This window comes from Canis lupus, chromosome 12 (genome assembly GCF_048164855.1).
Source record: "Canis lupus baileyi chromosome 12, mCanLup2.hap1, whole genome shotgun sequence".
Classification (NCBI taxonomy): Eukaryota; Metazoa; Chordata; class Mammalia; order Carnivora; family Canidae; genus Canis; species Canis lupus.
In genome coordinates, this window is record NC_132849.1 from 9,560,483 (window position 1) to 9,582,712 (window position 22,230).

Consider the following 22,230-nt stretch of genomic DNA (forward strand, 5'->3'; position numbering starts at 1 on the left):
AAAATGTTCAAGCTTTGCTCATTTCCTTGTTCTTCAAGGCAAGTGGTGCTGTCCGCCTGCCCATAGCTTTGTCTATAGCTTCTGGGCAAATTAGAATACCTTTGGTAAACATAGATGCCTCTAGCACCAGGAGCAGATGATAGTCAAAACTGGAGGGGAAAGGTAGAGAATGTGAACTCTGAGATACACGTTCAAGTATTTTGAAGTTTGTTGTGGATTATCAAGACCTCTAATAAAGCCTGGCGGTCTTTTGCTCTATATGAGCAGTCACTGAAGATAAAATGCCAAGACTCATAAGAAGACCTCTATACATCTGATCATGTCTCTCACCTTCTTAAAACTCTCTGTGTCCCATTACTTTCAGGATAAAACCCAAATTCCTAAAAAACTAAAAGTCCAAATTCCTTTAATATGTCATTCAAGCCCCTGGTGTCCTAACTACTGGTGGCCCCTCCAATGTCCCTCAGTTCCCCCACTCCTGTTCCCCACCCCTCTACCACTTCTGTCCTCCAGTCACCCATACCAAATCCCCAGCCACATTCTAGTTTCCTGAATATGCCTATTTCTGGCCTCAGTCCATTTGCAGGAGATCCCACTTTTCCTCCCATCACCCACCACCTAGCCTCAATCACAGTCACTCCCACTGATCCTTCAAGACTCACTCAGGAGTGACACCTGCAGGTAAACTTTGCTGCCTCTCCCAGTTTGGAGGAGGCGCTGCTACGCCTTGCTCACCTCCATCACTGGGTAGGACACAGGATACCATAAGACAGGCTCTTTGCACACTGTAGCCAGCCTCCCCATTTTGACAGCTCATTATGAGCAGAGGCTGTAGCTTTTGTCTCTAGATCTCTAGTTTGGGGACTGTAGTGGGTGCTCTGTAAAATGTCAGATGAATGAATGACAAAATAGGTCCCTACAATGTGAGCCAAGTTACTTCATGACTGAGAATGGCTCCATCTCAACAGTTGGATGGTGAGAAAAGGGACATCACCAGGATTGCACCCCAGAGCAATCTGTCTCCAGAACAAGTCTCTCTGAGGAAGGTTAAACAGCATTGACAGTGCATCCTCCAGAAGGTCCCAGTTAACTCAGATTTGATCCAGTCTCGGGTAAATCATGACGGTAGGGCATCCAGGTGTTGGTGATATTATCAAGTGTTATAAAACAGTTCACAATGGCCATCTGATTTAATTGGTTTTATGTTTATTATGTTCTGGGCTTTGAATTAAGATCAGTGGGGAAGACATAGATAAAACTGATGCCCTTACAGGAAGGGGGAATAAGAGATAATATAAATAAAGTATGTATTATATTAGATGGTAATAAATGCTCTACAGGAAAAGAAGCACAGAGCATTAGGAGTGTGGGCAGTAGAGAGCAGGTGTCTAATTTAAATATGGTGGTTAAAAAAATTAAAAAATAATAAATAAATAAATAAATAAATATGGTGGTTAGAGAGGGTAAAAGTGAGAAGGAAACATCTGAATAAAACCTGAGGGAGGTGATGGGGTTATGTGAATATCTAAGGAAGATTCTCCCAAGTAGGAGAAATAGTCTGTGCGAGGAGGCTCTGATGCATGTTTGGTGAATACCCTAGAAGACAGTGTACTGGAAAAGAGTGCTAGAAAAGGAAAACAACACGAAGGGATTCAGATCGTGGAGGAATTGGTCTGGAGCTACTGAGAGGATTTGGAGCAAAACCTTCACCAGGCAGTAGGAGTGTGCGGTTCAGAGTCAGAGCCTAAGGAACAGAAATCTTTACGGAGTGCCTAAACTGGTGGTCTGGCTCATAACTCCTTGGTGTTGCATTTCAGACTCTGCTGGAGTTCACTGGAGAAAATACTAGCCAGTTCTAGAAGTTTAGAAGCAGATATCACACTGGTTAGAAGGTGCCACCATTTACCACCGGTGCCCATGGGCAAGTCACTACATCTCAGAGCCCTGTAAATATTTGTTGTTAGGTTACTGGGTCCTGACTCTGAGATTAATAATCATGTCAAATGATACTGACAAAGGGGAGAATCAATACCCTTGCTGTCTCAGATAGACTGACTCAGAATTTGGTGAATATGAGGCTCTGAGAAGACCATCAGTTGATGAGCTGGATGAGGAAAAGCAGACCAAAGGAGAAAGCCAGACTCATGACACCCTAAAACTGTATCAGACAGTCTCAGGATGGCTTGCCTTGAACTTGCTTTTTCAGGGTGACCAACCATCCAGGGGCTTTTAGTTTTAGCTCTGAAAGTATCACACGCTGAGGAACCCCTCTGTTGGCCATCCTCATGTTAGTATATAAATGACCTTTGTCCAAGTTCTTAAACTCCAGGGTATCTAGGAATCTCTAGAATTAAAATTTCAAACTCTCAGGTCCTCACTTCCAGAGGTTGATTTGGTAGTTTTAGGGGTTAGATCCTAGGCCATCTGTATCTTTAATGAGGATCCCAGGGATTCTGAGGCAGGTGGTCTGCAGAGCACACCAGTGAAATACCTGTGGGGAACAATGTGACACCAATCTGCTCATCAAGGACTCTGCCAGTGGCCAGCCAGGATATAACCTATATCCTATATGCCTCCTCTCTAACTAATAAGTCAAGGAAATGAGGAAGGGAAGGGGCAACTGAAAAAGAAGCCCTCTCTGTGGGACAGGTTTGGGATACATTAGAAGCTAGGGGGAAACACCAGCCCTAAAAAACACCATCCGAAATCAGGCTAGAGAAACACTACAACTTTTCCCATAATGGTGGAGGAACAAAGTACACCAGAGGGAAAAAGCAGAGAGTGCTGATACATTGAATACATTCTTCACCCAGCAGGACATTAGCAGAAATCCCACTGCGGGGTATCTTCTGAAATGGGCAACTTAGTGACTCTGTATTAAAAAATAACATTAATATAATTGAGGCAATAACAGAGTTAGCCAGGGACTCTAGTGTGAACCTGATAGCATGTGGGTTCTGTACTCGAGCATGAAAGGCCACAAAAGAAACCAGGTATGAACAGTGGCTCTTAACCTTATGAACGTCCAAATCACGGGAGAGCTGTGGCTTCCGTAGGTCTGAGGTGGTCCTTGTCCCAATAAGTTCCTGGGTGATGCTGATGCTGCTTATCTGGGAAACACACCTTGATTATGTCTGGGGTTTTTTTGTGTGTGTGTTGTTAATGTTGTCGTTTTAAGATCCCTTTAATTTGAAAGTATGAATCTCACCATATGGGTATCAGCTTAGTCACCTTATTTCTACCTTCTAACTTGAGAAAATCAAACCAAAACTGGCTTAAACCAAAGGGAATGTACTGGCTTATATGACTAGAATCTTAGGCAAGCTCAGGGTAAGCACGGTCCATGGCTCCAGCCCCACTTCCTCAGTGCTCTCACCCTTCCTTTATCCGTAATGTGGCTGAGGAAGGGAACCTGTGGCAGCAACCATGTTCTTTACATCTTTTCCCAAAGTTCTGTCATGACAGGCCCAGAATACCACTCCTCACATCCCACTGGCCTGACCTAGATCATGCACTCATCCTGAACCAATCTTGGTTCAGGGGGCAGGGGGCAGGGGCTAGTATCACTTCGAGTGCAAACAGGTCCACCCAAAGAGCTGGGGTTGCTCTGAGGCCCATGAGCCAAATAGGAGAGGGGCAAATGCCTGAAAAAAGTCAGATTCTCCTAGAAGAAAGCAAGGATTATGGGTGGGCCCCCAGTCCCTCCCAGCCCCTCTAGTCTGGGAGGTGAATTGTGGCATCCACACCAAATGGCAAATGATGCATCTAACATTCTGGTGTCTGGGTGCAGGAAGTCCAGGGAGCAGCCATATTCAGACAGCTAGGTGTCAATGCCTAGTAGGGTCTCAGGTGCAGGACTGAGGCAGGATTTTGGGAGAATGACTTAGAATTTAAGGAGGTGGAGGCTGGGAAATGGAGGTGGTTGCCAGCCTGAGTTTCTAAGTTTCTAACATATGAACTCAGGCCCTGGGACAAGACATAGAGCCATAGGGAAGGTAAGTGTCTACCTTTACCCTCTTGGAGTTCTTTTTAGCTGGGCCTGACAAGTAGATTGTCAGTTGTACAGATTAACAGGAGAGAAAGCATCACACACATTGACACAAGTTTTATGTGACAAGGGAGCCTTCATAAGGAAATAAAGACCCTCAGAAAAATGACAAAACCTACAAGCCTATATATTAGATTGGATAAAGAGGCAATGTGGAAAAGCAGGTAAACTCCTGTGGGGAGTTTGAACAAGGCCTGATTGTATAGAATTCTCTGTCTCAACTTCTCATCCTTGATTATGACACAGTTTAATTTCCTCTGGTGTAGGGAGGGCATCTTTCACATGGAAGCTTTTATCTTCTGTTTTCATTAAGGAAAGGGGAGATCAGAAGGCCGTTCTTGCACCTGCTGTTTTTTAAGTGCTCTTAGCTCAAAATAATCCTTATGCCAAAGTGGTATATTTTGGGGTGATGTAATCTGCTCCCCTTCAAAGCCATTAGGACCAAGAATTCTGAATCCCCACAAGGTGTCAGGAAAAAAAAAAAAAGGCAGCTCAGCCATTTACAGTGGAGGAACCAGTTAGAGCTAAACCAGTGTCAAGAGCATTTAAACATAAAGTCTTGGTCTAAGAAGCCCGTCAGGGATGCCTGTGTGGCTCAGTCAGTTAGCATCCAACTCTTGGTTTTGGCTCAGGGTCATGAGATGGAGCCCCATGTCAGGCTCCATGCTTGGTGTGTAGTCTGCTTGAGATTCTCTCTCCTTTTCCCTCTGCCCTTTTCCCAGCTCTCTCTTTCTCTTCCCCTCTCTCTCTCTCTCTCCCTCTAAAATAAATAAAATCCTTAAAAAAGAAAGAAAGAAAGAAAGAAAGAAAGAAAGAAAGAAAGAAAGAAAGAAAGAAAAGAAATCCTCATCCCTCCAGCCAAGATGAGGACTGAGAAGAGCTGAGGGACTAGATGGGAGCCCAGGAGCTCCAGCTAAGGGGTGAAAAGCCCAATAGTAAGGCTGAAGAATATGGTGATGGGGAGTAGGAGTGAAACAATATCATCTGCTTCAAATTCCATCTCTACGACTTACTTGATGTGTGATTACTGTGCCTCACTTTCTTTACAATAAAATGGAGTGATAAGAGTGCCCACCCAGAAGGAAAGGTGAGGATTAAATGAGTTAGAATACCTGATGTGCAGTCCTTAGATTAAAATAAAAAATAGTGCAGCTATTGGAACAACGCTTGCCCTGTATGCAGTGTGTGCTATGTAACCATCTGTGCATTACTCAGACTGGGAACCTACTTACAATCTATTCCTACAGCTTTGTTTTTTTTAAACATTTTTTTAATTTTTATTTATTTATGATAGTCACACAGAGAGAGAGAGAGAGAGGCAGAGACACAGGCAGAGGGAGAAGCAGGCTCCATGCACCAGGAGCCCAACATGGGATTCGATCCTGGGTCTCCAGGATTGCGCCCTGGGCCAAAGGCAGGCGCCAAACCGCTGCGCCACCCAGGGATCCCTCCTACAGCTTTGTAATTGAGGCTAAAATTTTTTAAAAATGATAACTCAGATGTGAGCATCCTCACACTGATTGAGTGAACAAACACACTATATGTCTACATCCCTACATATTCTATGAGGGGATTTAGAAAGATGAGTTAGGTAAGGATAAGGATCTGACCTCTGAGCACCTAGAGGAGACAAGTCCTGGATGCCAATAATTCCTGTACAAGACAGCTAACCCACCGAGGAAAGACAAAAAAACATTGTAGGATTTTTCAGTTGTAGCTTTCATTTCAAGCTGTAGGAACCAAAGATGACTTCAGAGGGGTGGGAGCATTTAAGGACTAGGAAAAGATCCTGATGGACAAAAAAAAAAAAAAAAAAGATTGCCACCATTATGGACCATGTGTTATTAATACACACCTAAAGCTAAGGCATATCTGAACTTTCTATATCATTCTCCCATATTTTATCACATGCAGCTTCATGTGCCTTTAGGTGTTTTGTAAAAATGCAAAAACCAAAACGTTCCTTAATAAAAAGAGGGAAGCTTTGCATTATACTTCTTTGGAAGATTAATCCCAACAAACGTTTCTAAAATAGAGTCCTGTGCTTTTTGACATGTGTGTTATTAGATGTTTGAAATGCACATCTCCTTTGGGACATCCATCACATTTCAAATGCTACATGCCTGTGAAAGCATAGATCTGTTCCACCTTCTGTGTATTTGTTATTGCTGCTCCTGAAACTTCCTTACAGCCCCAAAGAAGTCTTAATCCCTGTCAAATGTTATTATGTTACCGACTTTTATGTAGTCTTGAAAGGAGTTGTTTATTTAGTTTCAGTGACTTCTTGTTACTGCCAAATATTATTTCATTTCAGCACAGATGTAAGGGGTCCAATGACTGGAATTATTTTACAACCCTGACATTGTCGAGAGATGGATACCAGTTTAATTATGGACAGCTGAAAATGATCTGGGAGTCACCTGCTATGGATATTTATCATCATTATGAACTTCTCACCAAGCTGTGGTCTGAGCACCTTCATAACGTTCCATTTGCATTAGACAGGCAGTGTGATCCACACAGAGCCTACCTATTCCGTCACCTTTAAACCTATGTATGGACAGCTTAATATTGCTCGATTATTTTTCTTTTCCTCTGCTCCAAGTGAGAAAATATGTTTCAGGCATTCCCATTCTTTCCCTTTCCTCTCTTTCTGTCTCTCTCCACCACCTCCTCTCCTTGCAACCCTTACCCTTCCAGCTGTTTTTCCAATTATGTCTCATTGGAAATTATTCATTACTTAAAGAATGTGAATTGGGTAGACCAGACATGTAGAGGATCAAGTAATGCAGGGACTGCAATATAGCTGGGCACTCAGCAACAGCAGAAGGAATGGAGGAGGGAGGGGAATGGAGGGAGCAAGAAACAGGGGGCAGTGGGACTGCAGAACGCTCTTCATATGATTCCTCTAGCCCACATTTTAGGAGAAATTAAGAACAGCAACCTTCCTCCTTCTCTCCCGTCTGCCACTACATGCTGGGCCATAACAAATCATGTTGTCACACCTCTCTTTATCTCTACTTTCCCTAAATGGATATTGATTTGTTTTCATCGAAGCAGAGAAAGGATTAAATGAAAAGAGAAGCCAGGTTATCACCAGCTGATAATAAATTTCAGTCACTGTCTGCCCCCTAAATGTGCTTCACCCCATTCTTATTCTTTTTCCCAACCTGGGCATAAAGCCTTCAAAAATTCCTTTTTTTTCCCTGGAGATGAGCATAATCACAGTAAGAGCTGATTTTATTTATTTATTTATTTATTTTGTTTAAGAGCTGATTTATTTTTAAGAGCTGAGGGTTTTCCGTGTGTGTGTTATTTACCATGCTTTGCTGTTTTATGCGTTATTTCATTCAATTCCAGTTGGATTCTATTTCTATAAATCAGTGGTTCTCAACCAAGGACAGTTTTGTTGAACTTAGCGATGTCCGGAGAGACCACTGGTTGTCATGGCTGGGTAGAAGGCAGGGTTACCCGAAAACATCCTGCAAGGCACCAGAAAACCTCCCACGATAAAGACTTATTTGGCTCCAAGTGTCAGTCGTGCCACTATTGAGAAACCCTGCCCTAGATTAAAAAGCTGAGGTTAAAGGGGATTCAGTGACTTGCCCAGGGCCACCCAGTGGTATCTGAGAAGCCCGGAATGCACACACAGCCTGGGCTTTCTCATTATGCTGCACATAAGTTATGATAACTTCAGCAGCTGGTTCCTCAGCCCTTTTAGCACAGGAGCTAAAATTCCCAATAGGATTGTTTCATGTGAGGGCACCTCCAAATAAGTGGGCCTTTTTAGTCACCTGCAAATCCTCTGCTCAATCCTTTCCATCAGAGATGCAGAATCAGGCCCAAGTAAACACTGGAAGTTTTGTAAAACACACACACACACACACACACACACACACACTGCAAACAGGCACACACATGCTCGCTCACACTCTAGGGCAATATTTCCTCTGACGTTTTAATGTGATAAGCAGATATAACAAAAAAGATTAAAGCAGGATGCAGAAGCAAATAATGATGCTCCCCTAAGCAGTAGATTTTGAAGATGGCACCTACAGTAACATGGTCAACTTTGATGAATAAATTATACTTATTTAATCTGAAGTGTTTAATGATAAACACAATACCTTGTGTAACGTAGGATAATTAGATAGAAATGGAAAATAGTCCACAGTATTTCTTTTTAAAGTGCCAATCAAAGTGTTAGTATTTTCCTTTCTTACTGATTCTTTTAATCTCCACTATCTCAGTTTTGACACTGTTTTTAGATACACAGTATCTTAATAATCCTTATCATCCCTACAGCAGCTGTGCACATAAACACACATAATCTTGTGCACACATGCACACAGACACGTGTGTGCACAGACACATGTGTGCTCACACACACACACACACACACACACACACACACAGACTAGTCCCAGTGTCTCATTCCTGGAGCAGTTTCATTTGTCTTTAATTCTACTTCCTGGTAACTAGCTGCCACCTTACTCTTTTTCTGCCCCAACCACGCATTCAGTCACCCTCTCTGATGCTCCTCCAACCCTGATGGGAGGGAGATTTCCAATTTCCCTTCAGATTCTTTCCTCTGTGAGACCCAGTCCTGGAATCTAACAGCAGCTCCAAGCAGTGAAACCCGAGGGCGGGTGCCTGGGAAACCTGTCAAGGCCTCAGTGCTGCTGCCACTCCAGGCCCCCCAGCAGAGCACCAGGAATACAGAAACCACATTTACCTTGCAGCCAGCCTGAGGCACTGCAAGCTTTCCAGTCAGCGGGAACAGCCACTTCCCACCCTAAATTCTAAACAGCCACACCTATTACTTATTGTTTGCAATTATTTCACACTTTCTAGTCCCTTTCATCCTGTAACTAAGGGATAAAATCATAAAATACAACACATTCCCTGGTATGAATGAACTTCATTGAAAGTGCGTTGCCAAGTGAAAGCTTTTCTATTTTAGCAGCAAGAGGGATTTGGAAAGCAGAAGGGCATCAGGTACTTAGAAGGAGGAGGAATACAGTAGAAAAGGGTAATACAAAGAAGGCAGAAGCAAACTAGATCTTTCCCATTTTTGCCCCATGGCAGCCCTAATCATCCTCACCTTACCAGGGCCAGCTTCCGGAGTGGCCAGAAACAAATACCTTAGAGTCAAATACCTGGGAGTCATAGATTTCCATTACCTTTCTACCCTGAGCAGCATGTAAATCTGAGCACACCACTATTATTTACTAAATGTGTTGAAGCATTTGCCTACATGAATAAAATTTGCAAAGATGGTGCCAGATAGGCTATCTTTCCTTTCAGTTGTGGGGTAAAATAAAGGGACAGAATGATGAGATGATTAAAGAAACATAATTTTAAATGAGATACTATTTCCCCCCACCTTTTGCTATCACACAGACCTGTTCTGACCAAAAACAGTAGCCACTAGCTACATGTGGCTATTTAAATTTTAATTTTAATCACCTAAAAAATAAAATAAAAATTCAGTTCCCCAGTCAGACTAGCAATATTCAAATGTTCAATAACCACACATGGCTGGTGGCTACTACACTATACAACGCACAGAATATTTCCATCATCATAGAAAGATCTATCAGCATTGGTCTCAACAAAGATAGAAAGGCTACAGAATACTCAGTATTAATGAGGGGTTGAGGAAACACATCCCTTCACAGAGTGGTGAAGGGAATAAGAATGCTATGAACTTTTCAAATGTCATTTTGGAAGGAGCCATAAATATTTAAAATACACATGCACTTTAATAGAAGCAAAAATCTGAAATTGCCAAAATGTCCGTCATTAGGAAACTGGTAAAATAAATGCCCAAATGTCCATAAAATAGGAGACTATGAATATAATTTAAGAATACATAGGTAAGCAATACATGTCAGCACAGAAAGCTGTCCCAGAACTTTGTATGTAAAAATGCTAGCCATTTGACCATGCAAAAGCGTGATCCTAATTCTATTAAAACATATACGATATATATATGTATGTTTATTTATGTATAGGAAATTACAAAGGATACACAAGGATTTCCTTCTGGAAAGAGAGAGAATGGTGGAGCAGGTTGAGGAAGCATTTTCTTTTCATCGTATATCCTTCTGGTACTGTTTGGACTTTTTACAGTGATGATGAGCAATTGCACATAATCAGTTATATATAAAGGAAATGAGCTACTCGAAACAATGTGACACCAAAGGAATGAAAGAATACATACATACCTACAAGACTTAGATCTCCTCTGTGTCAAAAACCTGTTTGCTCAGTCCTGTGCTAGTTGGACTGAGTCAGGGTAATGGGTTTTGCCTCCTGTTCACCAGGGTCTTCACATATCCAAACCAATCCTAAGTCATTGACTCAAGGATAATAGGTGTAATATGGAGTCATACCCTGAGCATTATTTCTGCTGCTGTAACAAACATCATGGACCCCCAAGGAGGGCCCTGAAACATAAAGGTTTTTTTTTTGTTTTTTTTTTTTTAGGAGAACTGGTGGCCACTTGGACTTTCTGGAGGGATGTCTTCCCTCTGCCTATTCCTCTCCCATCACCCCACCCTCCTCTACCCCTCACAACCACACTTTTCCCTCCCCTCCACTACCTTCTTCTGTGGCCTGCTGCAGGCAGGAGAAATGCACATCCAAAACCTTTACCCTTCCTCAGAACTCACCTGCATAGAGCATGATGACCAAGTTAGGCAATGATTCAAGCTGCTCCATATGCCTCCTTGTAAACTCAACAGGGAACCAGGCAACAGACCTCATGGAGTCGTGTCTGTCATCTATCTATCTACCCATCATCTGTCGCATATGCATGTATGTTTGCATGTGTACCTGTCTACACACTTGGACACATGCATACATTTGGACTCCTTGGGAATCTGTGCAGCAGTCCTGTCGTCCAGGCAGATGCTGTGCTTACTGCTAACATGGGAGGAAGCAGAGAGAGGACGGTGGGAAGAGGGGAAGGGAGGGCACTAGTGTCTGTGGGTGGGCCTGATCCCCAGGCAAGGAAAGAATTTGGCTCATTTGATATATTTTTGTTGGATCAGCTCATTAGTAAATATGACATAAATCTTTGAGCCCAGTCAGTGATAAAGATGGAAATGTTTTTATTTCTTAATATGTTCAGAATCACGAATTTTCTAACAGATAAAGGGCACCTACCCTCAAAATAAGATCTTCACAGTTGGGAAAATGCAGTTGTGTCTTATTTCCTCAGCCACACTCCCAAGCTAAGTTTCCTCTTACACCAGTCTTTTCCAGAACCAAACACCTCTGTTAGGTTGGCCTGGACTTCCCCCCCCAGCCCTGGCAGGCCCCAAGGCCTGGCCTGAATAGGTCCAGGAGACACATACAGGCCTCACCTGTCAACAGTTTTACTCCATTTTAATGAGTCTCATTTGCCCATACTTGTTTTTAAGTTTCTGGCTCATGCCAGGTTCACTGATTTGGTATTTTGGCTTCATGAGTACTCAGGTTTTAACACACTTAGGACTGTTTTTCTGCCTCATTCCAGAAGCTCCAGTTTTTGTCTGATTATTCCCCAACCCCGACCAGTTCATTGTTCCCATTTTCTCTTGTATCCCTTATCGTCCCAATGCCTACCACCCTTGCCAGCCTGTCTCCTCAGACAGGCACATCAGCTAGATACCGGATGAGTAGGCTTTACAATGATGGAAGGTTGAAGGTTTGATTATTATGTTAATTACTTCAGGTGCAGTGAGGGAGGACAGTCTCTCTGGAATGTTCTGTGAAGAGTTGCATCTCCCTTTAAAAAATGCAGCTTTTTCTTCTTCCCTCAAAGACTCATCCTGGAACAAAGGCCCTCTAAGGACTTGTTTTTCATCTAAGACCAAACCACTGACTCTCAAGGGGGTAGAATTGTGAATTATGGAGTGTGAAAAGAAAGACTTTTCGGTAGAAATTAATTTGTAAACATCTTTCTTTCTCTGCGTCTCCTGGGGGTGACCCACACACCATAAACATTTTCAGTCTCAGATTTTGAGTTCAGCAGAGACTTTCACTTTTGTTAATTGTCCCAAGGATTCACACCGTCGTAGTCGTTCCCTTTTGCGGGAAGCACACAGGGAAAATGGCACGTGCAGGAGTCAAGTATCCCTGAGCAGCCCTGGAGAAGGGCAGGCATGCCTGGTTTCTGCCCCTGCCCATGGTGTCACATGCACTGCTGTGCCTTGTTGGCACAGAGCCTGCCTCTGCATGGGCTACCCCAGGGCTGTTCAGGGAGGAGACGGCATCCATCAGGCCCTGCTCAATGCCGCCTTGCCCTGCCACTTCTCTTACTCACTGTGTGTCCGTGCATCAGAAGAACACGGGTACCCAGCAATTCGAGTGACACTTCTCATCACTAACCTCCCCATTTGTAAGATACCACTGTTATGTTGATGCCAGGCCAGATTTCTGTTTTAAAACCCCCTCTGTACAGTTTCAGATAGACCAGAAATAACTTTTATGGCCTGCAAAATACCTTTCTCTCAGGACATTTTGTTGTGTACTTTGAATACATTTTAACACAGTGAGGTAACATTCATAGACTCACAGAGACATGGGATTAGAAAGCAGTTCCAGAGACATCCCATCCATCACCATGACGCCAGGCAGGCTTCACCCAAACCATCCCAGACATAGGTAAACATCCTGTGTTCACAGGTCATCAGAGAAAGAGACTCCATACCACTCTTGGGTAACCTAGTCCAGTGTTGACTTCCCTTCAACGCTGTCATTATATTTGTATTACTGGGAAACGCCCCATACTAGACTGCTGTGACTTTTTTAAAACCCAAATTTGTATATTTTGAACCAGATGTCACAAAACAGCCTGATTGTCAGCACACTGTTTAACTGCTATTGAAAAATGTCATTTCCAACCAAACACGTCTACCCTTGGGGTTGGGCCCAATTGGATAGTTTTCATTTTACAGTAAACGGTGTGACCGGCTGTCCACTTCTCTCCCGAATCTGGTCATCATTAAATGGTGAGGCTCTGCAGGTGTACCCTTAGGCTTTCCTGCTCCCAGAAATCACAGCCATCAGGCCCCTTTCCCTAAATCATGGTAGCAGGAGCAGAGCTGCCATAAAAGGCAGAGCACTCTGTTCCGTGAGGGGTGTTTGCTTAGACACACACACCGCTTTCTGACACTTGGTTTGTTCCTCTGGTCTCAGAAACAGCAGCTCTGAAGGAGCCCTTTCCCCGGCCCTTCCCCTTCTGCGATGCAATAGGGTCTCTGAGAGGTCCCGTTTCATTTTGGCAGAGAATAATCCACAGGGCCTTCCGCAGTGAGAAGCAAAATAGCCATCTCCCCTTCTTTCCGCTATTTCCTTTGGCAAAGGGGAAAGTCATCAGGAACCGGATCGGTCGGGAAAGCCCTGACCAAGGGCCGGTGTGAACCTCAGACAAGACGCAGCTCGAGGAGATGCGGGGCGCGCAGTCATTGTCTGAGGCAGAGTCTCAAATTGACACCATATGCGCCGGGAGGAGTAATTGCTCCAAGGGGGGAGAAAAGCAACATGTCAGAACATTTTAGCAACACCTAATTCATCTCGGGGTTATAAATAAATCGTAATGCCTTGCCTAAAAACAAAAGTCGAAAAATACTTTGACCAGATTACTTTTGTGACAGTGCTTCCGGCAGAGGTGAACTTTATTAGGGAGACAACACAAGTAAAGAGAAACACGTAACAACCTTTTATGGCATATTTTACATGATTTTATTTTTTTGCAGTAAATAAAGTGGTTATAGGGCTCCAAGGAAAAGGGCCCAGATGTTAGAGAGTTGTGTGAAATTTAGGGGAAACAAGCTGTAAAAAGCGCAGTCATAAAACAGGCTGTCAGTGCCACACATCTGGACAATACAGCTGTATGTTCCTAGCGGCTGTCGTCACCCAAAGAAAACTCAATAACCTCATTTCACCCCAATTAGGCTGCATACCAACAGGATCAACATTAAATTGCGAGGGGGTGGTGGGAGGGAAACGTTCCTATGGCGCCTCTGTGTCAAGCAGTTTTTATCTTGCATTTGAATTTGGTCACCAAGAAATAAAAGATCGCTCACCTAGGTATTTCCATTATTATAAAACCCTATTTAATTTATAATGTGGTAATAAGTCAAAGTTTGACAGTTTAGACTATTGCCTACGCCACACAATAGACTTTCTGTAGCACGAAACTGACCCATCAGTCACGCCAAAGGGAGCCTGGCGTATCTTTGCTCTGCCCCTTTGCTGGCAGCCTGAGTCCAGCACCACTGCAGCAAGCACTCGCTGCCTCGCTGGGAAAACAAGTTCCTTCTCAAACAACCCAATTTCTACAAAGTAGAAGATAAATGCTCCTCTCTATGGCAGTGTGGCATTTTCCTCTCTTTGGGGCCAGCAGTGAGGCACCTTTGCAACAAGACAAATATCACAAAACCAAAATACCATTTCATCTTTTCATCACCGCCAGACTGATCCAACAGTCATAAAACGCCACTTTCCCTATTAACTGTGTTTCTTCGTAGGTGATAATGGCAGCAAAGGCAATTATGGACAGCGGAGAGAAATTAACCCTACCACTGATAGGGAAACTCTTGAAATTTCAGCTTCTCCAGATTAAAATCAAGGACCAGCAGCGACGGGAAAATGAAAAGAAGGTACTGTATGGTGGTGGGTCTTCTAAAGAGAACGCGGAGCACTTCCTCCCATCATAAACCTTCCACTAAGTGTTACCTGGCACGCTCAGCAAAAGGCCCACCATAGATCCTTTGGAGGAATTCTGCTTTCTCAAAGGCCGGACCTATTAAAAATAAATTCCCACGTGCAGAAATAGAACAACAGTCAGAGCATGTGCCTGAGGTTTTTTTTCATAGTAGTCTATTTATATGCTAGTAGCAAAGAATGGAATCAAGGAGAGACACAGTCAGGCGAAGTAAATGTAATGTGAAAAAACCTGCAAAGTCAGGCTCTAACTATTTAAAATATTTTATCTGATATTCAGTAGGAGTTGCTATTAAACTAGCAGGCTACATCTGTACCTTCATAATAATCTGAATATTTCAGCAGCAATCCATCACCTCTACTCCCATATCGTACGCCTGATTATTTCTTCACATGTAGACTTTTCATTTGCCGATAGAAATCAATCTGTGTGTCTTCCAAAGATTCATATTTTCATCTGGAAAAAAAAAACAGTGTAAAATACCTTTAGCAGAATGATGCCAGGTTCAAATCCATTTGTTATTATCATCACTCGAAATAAGAGAGGTTTTTCTTATTTTCCCAATCATGCTGAAACGTTTTTGGAAAGCCAAATGCTTCTGTACGTACATATGTAACATGTGTGTGTCTGTGTATGTGTGTGTGTACACATGTATGTATGAAGTGAATTTACGTGTAAGCTGTTTCCTTATGCCCCAAAGTAAAAGAGGCAAAAATCAGTTCGTTGAAGAAGAGAAAAGGGAAAATGTTCCAGTAATATCTTCCTCACCTTCGCACAACCCTCAAATCTAGGTTTCCTTTTGAGTTGGACTCTTGACAGGATAATTGTAGGACAAAATAATAATGCCACCTTATATTTGCAGTAGAGGACTTTATGTTTTTCAAAGAGATTCCCCACGTAGCATCTTATTAGGGTGGCATGTATTGTTCCCGGGAAAATTCTACTCATACGAACACAAATGATGGTCTAGTTTTCCAACTATCGAAGCTCTTTTCATCATATGCCGGAGATTTGTACCTTAAGAAATACTCGGGGACATTAAGACTTGGCAGAAGAAAAATTGGAAAATGTGAAACTAGTATAGAAATATCTTTTCTTGCCTTTTAAAATTCCGATGTCACATGGGAATCTGAATTACAAAAAGTAGACTGTGAGTCCTGTGAAAATCTCTTCTCCTTCTGTTTGCTCTGTGCTTTCCCACTCCACCTACAAATATACATGCCACAGAGTATCAGTTTACTTGTTTGCCACCTATTTTAAGTCAGCGATTGTTTATAATTGGAGTAAGTTTTAGATTTCAGTTCACAAATGTTAAGTTCCAGTACATGGAATATGCTGGCAGCTCAGGAGAAATTTTTAAAGCTAGCGACAATATAAAAATATTTCTGCAGTGATTTTGCTCGGCATTTCTTTGAAATGTGAACTATAATAATACAGGTATGAGATTCTGAAGATATGGAAATAATCCTAGTTTATTTTTTGAAAATTTAAAAGTCCAAAGGAATTGGGGCTTGAATTTTAGGGGTGTGTGTAAGTGTGTGTGTACCCACACATATATATACATGTAATAGATGCCTAAGAGAGCTCTGAGCAATCAGGAGCCAACAATTATATAGTCTGATTCAATGTCTTCCTTAGATTGGGTTCCCAAAACACCAGCCCCAAATCTCTCAGTTGCAGCCATACGAGTAATTGCTAAATAAATTGATGAAAACTGATTGGAAGGGAGTACTCTCCAGAAAACACTCTTGGTAAAGGCAGGATGAAGAGAGTTGTTGGAGGGATGATATAATCTCTGTTCATTTCAACAACACCACCCAACCAGTCAGTTAGAACAATTGAGGTTAATGCTTGTCAGCCGGTGAGTTTGGCAGAAAGTAAAACAAGTACAAAGTATGAAAAACTGACCCGTGCTGTGGATTAGAAAATGTGAAAAAAAGAAAAGAGGACTTGACCCAGTTTCTTCCTCTTTCCTGAACCCAGAATGGGATCCTGAGATTCCTACAAGGGGAGTGACTATCTCTTCAGCTTTTTAACAGCAACCTGACATGTATGGAGATGTTTCCTTTCAAAATGCTAATTATGTTGCTTACAACCTTGCATCCCGAATTGTGTTTTGTACCTCTTATGTTGAATTTTCAGAGTTGTATTTTTTAAAAATGAATGCTTAAAAATTATCCATAGCAGGTAATTACCCAAAATACTGGGCAGAAGATGTGGACAAAATTAACTAATATTTTTAGGTCCCTGTCCTTTACCCCCGGTGAAACAAATAGATCATTATATAAACATACAATCCTGTTTTAATCAACCAAAATTCTTCTTAAAAATAAGTGGTGAAAAAAAAATAAGTGGTGAAAAACAAAAGTAAGTGGTGAATAATATAGTTCCAATTACCAAGTACAGTAAAAATCTCATCATTTTAGATTCCATTGATTTTAATAATCTGTAGCACTTTAGTGTAGTCTATGCTTACCATTTCATTTGTTTTGTCCATGAAGAACGTTTGCTGGCTAATTAACATTATAAAAAATAATATGGGAGAAGATATTTTTTTAGAGGAATAGTTTCGAAGGCTTTAGCACATGAATTTCTGAAAGGCAAATGCCTGCCTCTAATTGCAATTAAATTGAAAAACTTTTAAATCTCTGACCAATTTGGGAACTCCTTATTGGTTACCTCCAAATATATGTATCATGAAGGAAACATATTATATTGCTATAAATATACTTTAGAATTTCAGAAATTCTGAATAACTCTCTGATAAGGTTGATCCCAAATTAAGATTTTGTTATATCTTAAAATCTGAATGAGTGTGTTTTCTTTAGAAATGACTTTTCCTTGCACATATTATCTCAACATTTACTCTGCATTTTTAGTTCTATCATTGTCAATCTGTTGTTAATTATTATTATTTTTTTAGATTTTATGTATTTATTCATGAGATGTCTTAGTATAATGCCAGAGAGTCAATACGGACTATTTATTCTGTCCATGCCCGGAGCCTGATGTGGGACTCGATCCGGGGTCTCCAGGATCACGCCCTGGGCTGAAGGCGGCGCTAAACCGCTGAGCCACCAGGGCTGCCCTGTTGTTAATTATTAACTTAAATATTTATTGAAACAAGTATTTAGAGAAACGACATACCTGGCACACATATTTTCATAATGTTCATTATAATTTTAAAATAAATTATTAGTTTCTATTCTGATCCATTTTTGATGTAATCATTATCTGAATATTACAGCATTGTTCACATTTTTACTTCTGGTTCACTTCAAATTCCGTGTTGATTATAAACATTTATTTAAAACCAAAACACTTTACTGTGTATATATTTAAAATACATTGAGAATTCAGCTAAAAGGAAACAATCATCCAAAAAAGATCAAAAATGGCTATAATACAAAAAAATAACCATTTCAATAATCAGCCAAACTAAATCTAGTCTTCCTGTGCCCCTGAGTACACAGAAAATTTGCATAGGTTTTAGGAAGAGATCCAGATATATTCTCCCTTGCTTTTAATTTGTGAATTCAAATAACCAGTCCATATTTTCTTGGCTATTTTAAGCCTATCTTTTATGTAAAAGCAGAACAGTTCTGTCTCTTTCTGGCTTATATATTTAGTATGTGTTGCTTTATTTTCCAAAGCATTAGAATTGGAGAGAAGGAAATCTGCAGTCAGAACTATGCTGAATCGGTAAACTTTTCTTCAAACAACCCCAAGTTAAAAGCACCTAAATGTGATAAGGCATCATGATGAAGCCACAAACAGCACAGAGCCTGCTCCACAGGAGGGAGGAAGAAAAATTAGGGTAACTTTCACAGACGTTTTACAGCTTACTTCAGTTGAAACCCCAAAATACTGGAAACGAGCCAATGTAATGCCATTTGTGTGTGTGTTTTGTTTTAAAAGAAAGGCCATAGGGACATACCAGGAAATTACAGGCTGGTTAGTTTTGATTCAGTTGTGGTTAAAATCTTCAAAAACTATTTTAAGAAATCAAACAGAGGAAGAGCAGGAACTCAGTTTAGAGGGACCCGTGTGGTTTCAGGAAAGGAATAACTTGCCTCACTAACTAGCTGGAATTCTTTGAAGCTGGATTATCAAAATGAGGATACTACCAACAAAACCATTGGATCTAAAGAGCTACAAAATTCAGCGATTCAGGGTAAATAATAAATGACTCCCTGGCTAACTGATCTGTAGAACAGAAGCATTTTCCTAATTGGGATGCTTTTAGTTAATGAGGATTTTTACGGACTTTAGGAAACAAATGTAAAGAAACACACATATTTAAAATAGAGTGGCATTTTTAAATACAAATAGCTATGGTTACAACAGCTAAGGATAATATTTTTTGCTACCGTATTGACTCTCTGACATTATACTAAGATCTTTACACATGTTAGATCATTTAATCTTTTAAATGACTTTATGAGGTACAGAGTATTTTTCTTGATTTGCAGATGGGGAAACTAAAGGTGTAAAAAGTTAAGTAACTTTCCCAAGGTTATATAGCTACTCAGAGGTGTAGCTGGGAATCAGATCCAAAATTGTCAGACACTAAAGATCATGTTCCTAGCCACTGTACAGACGCTTTCTGAATGTGCCTCAATAATTATGCAGAATGGCACTCTTGGCTCGCAATCAATAGAGTGCTTGCCCAGAGATGTTTCTCTGTAGGAGTCATGGTTGAGCTCAGTAATCTACCATCAGCCATCTGGTCCCCCTAATTACACTGCATACAACATCCTGAGGTAAAGTGTGGGGACAAGTCAAGGAAAGGAACAAAGCTTTCCAAAGAAGAGTCCACAGAGCTAAGCAACCACCAGTTCCCAGGGGAATTCTGGCTTCATTTCTGGTCCTGCCCTCCTGACCAGAAATCACCAGGTCTTTGGGGATATCTCTCTCTTAGAACTAGACTTCCCTGAGATTATTCTGAACATCCTCACCCCTCTCCCTGACCTTCTGGATGTTGAGGTAAAACAACACTGGCTGATGCACTGCTAAAGCCTCTGAATCACATAGAATCCTGCAGGAGACAGACATCAGATAGACATCAGACCCACCTCACCATCACCAACCACAGTCAAGGCCACATTGTGATTCTGTGGATTAGGAATGGCACCTGGAGATGGCAATATGGCACCCCTGGATGTTCTGCAGGGTTCTGAAGATTGCATCATTTGGTCAAGTGAACCCACAATATTCCTAGACTTACGTTTTCTACACAAAAGCAGCTGTCTAGAAGAGCAAGCTCCTAACTCAACCCCATGCATTGTATTTTCTGTTCGGCAGGGAAGCAGGGAGGAGAGCAGAAGGGACAGAATAAATAGAAAATATAGAAAAGGAAAAACAACATGTTCATAATGCCACAATGCTATTATAATTAGTGTTAACATTCTGATATCTTTGCTTCTTTCTGTGAACTTCTTACATAATCCCTGTAAATTAAAATATATCCTGATTTTACTCATTACCTCAGCGTCCACATCTATCATTATTATTGGTTGTAGGATATCTATGACTACCATAATTGTCTTAACCATTCCTCTATTGTTAAACATTCAGTTATTTCCATATTTTTTTACAACAAGCGATGTTGTGATCAACACCTACTATAGAATTCTTTATATTTTGGATCATTTCCTTAGCATTGGTTTATAGAAATGGAGTAATGGGGCCTCAAAATGTTCCTATAACCTGTGTTTTCAAAGTAGGTTCTAGAAGCATTTAGACCCAGTTCTTCATTAACCGCAGCCCCACCCCCACCCCAGTCAAATGAACTTGGAAACCACTGTGTATTATGTATGACTCTTGGAGATTTAACAGCACATTAGCTTATTAAAGATGGAGGAGTTTCACCAAAATAAATCTGTTTAATATTGTTTGATCTGCTGTCTCTCAAACGTTTTTGATGCATGCATTTCTTTCAGCCTATCTATTGTCCTTTTATCATGGGACCAATAGATCACTTGTGACTCAGAGTGATCTCCTGAAAGAGACCTACAGTAGCATTCAGAAGACAGACCTAGTTTCTCACAAGCCACATAATAATGGAGTAACTTGAACATGTTCTCTTATCTAAATCCTTAATAATATGACTGTGGGAATATTATGAAAGAACATATGTGAAATTACAAAGTACTACATAACTAGGTGGATGTGCTGTTATCTTTAAGAATAAGATGAAGTAGAGCTGTTAGCCAACAGTTCCATTGACTTTTACTATTTGCCTCCCTTTTATTGTGATAACAAACACCTGTCAAGATTTTTGAAGGCATTTGAATTTTGACATCAAGAGCCAGTTAGAAAATAAAATACAATCTAAAATATTTTGAAGTGTCCGATAACTAGGCTGCCCTATTAGAGAGAGGGAGAATTTTGTAATTTTCCCTTTGAAAGAGTGAGAATAACAAGACTGAGGATTCTAGGCAAGTGTCACTTGATCCTCAATTAAGTATGTGACATGCTAATACTTCATTTGGTTGTGACTAAAACGAGAGCCCCACATCTGCTATATAGTTTGACTGTGTAAGAAATTTCTTTGCCTATCCACAGCCTTCTCACAGTAGGGGGCATCCAGATGCTTTTTGTATACACCGTATTTTAAAGAAAATGTACTCTGTAACGAACTTGACTCTGCCTTCATATGCTGGGAAACATACCTTCCCCAAACATGGTGGAAAGAGAAGTCTTTTGTATATATCTCTCCTAAATTTTTGTCTTGAATTGGCAAGATCCCTCTAAGTTAAGATGACTATAGAATGGGAACATACATGCTGCACTACCCAGAAGCAAGAAAAGCCAGAAGAAAAGTTGGTGTGAACAACTTTTAGCTTATGATCTAGGAAGGGGTCAACTTTGGTGAGTGCTCTGCTAATCTGGTTCACTCCCGGCAACCTCCCATTTCCAAATCTCAAGACATAGAGCTCATGGGGGGAAGAGCTTATTCAGGATACAAGAGAAGAGAGGGAAGGGAAGAAGACAGGAGGTGATTTTGCTACGATTAGGGCTTGATAGAAAAGGCTGTTTCACTTTTTGGCTAAAGTAGGATTCTAGCGGCCAAGCACTCATCCTTGTCAAGAACCACAGGGACAGAGAGGACTGTCCTGGTCCAGCTCAAGTATGGAGGGTTGGAGGCATGAGGAACAGATGGGATATATTAGAAGTGGTGGACCACAGCTAAGAGTCAGACATGGGAGAGAAAAGAATATGAGGAAGGCAACATGTTCAGAAGTCCACCAGGAACCTCTCTGCCTAGATCTGGTGTCCAGAATAACCTAGGCACTTTGATCAGCTTCTGTTCGGTTCCATTATTCTGTTAGAATAATGAACTTTAGAATATGATGTCTCCACACCAGGAAAGTAGATACTTAGTCGCTCTAACTAGGAAATTCTTTACATAATAATACTTCTTGAAATTCTACCAATTGACGATAACATCACTTGTAAA

The 22,230-nt window shown here is 41.2% G+C and overlaps 1 protein-coding gene across 4 annotated transcripts in view; it reads left to right on the top strand.

Moving 5' to 3' along the window:
• The window catches only part of SPAG17 (sperm associated antigen 17), a 219,701-nt gene that overhangs the window by 50,364 nt on the left and 147,107 nt on the right, over positions 1-22,230 (top strand). For 3 of the 4 annotated variants that reach the window (XM_072769595.1, XM_072769594.1, XM_072769597.1), the window contains one exon: positions 14,572-14,703. The exons of the other annotated variant lie outside the window; for it this stretch is intronic. In XM_072769595.1, the coding sequence (XP_072625696.1) occupies positions 14,572-14,703 (132 nt within the window). The remainder of the gene's footprint in view (positions 1-14,571; positions 14,704-22,230) is intronic. 4 annotated transcript variants of the gene reach the window in all.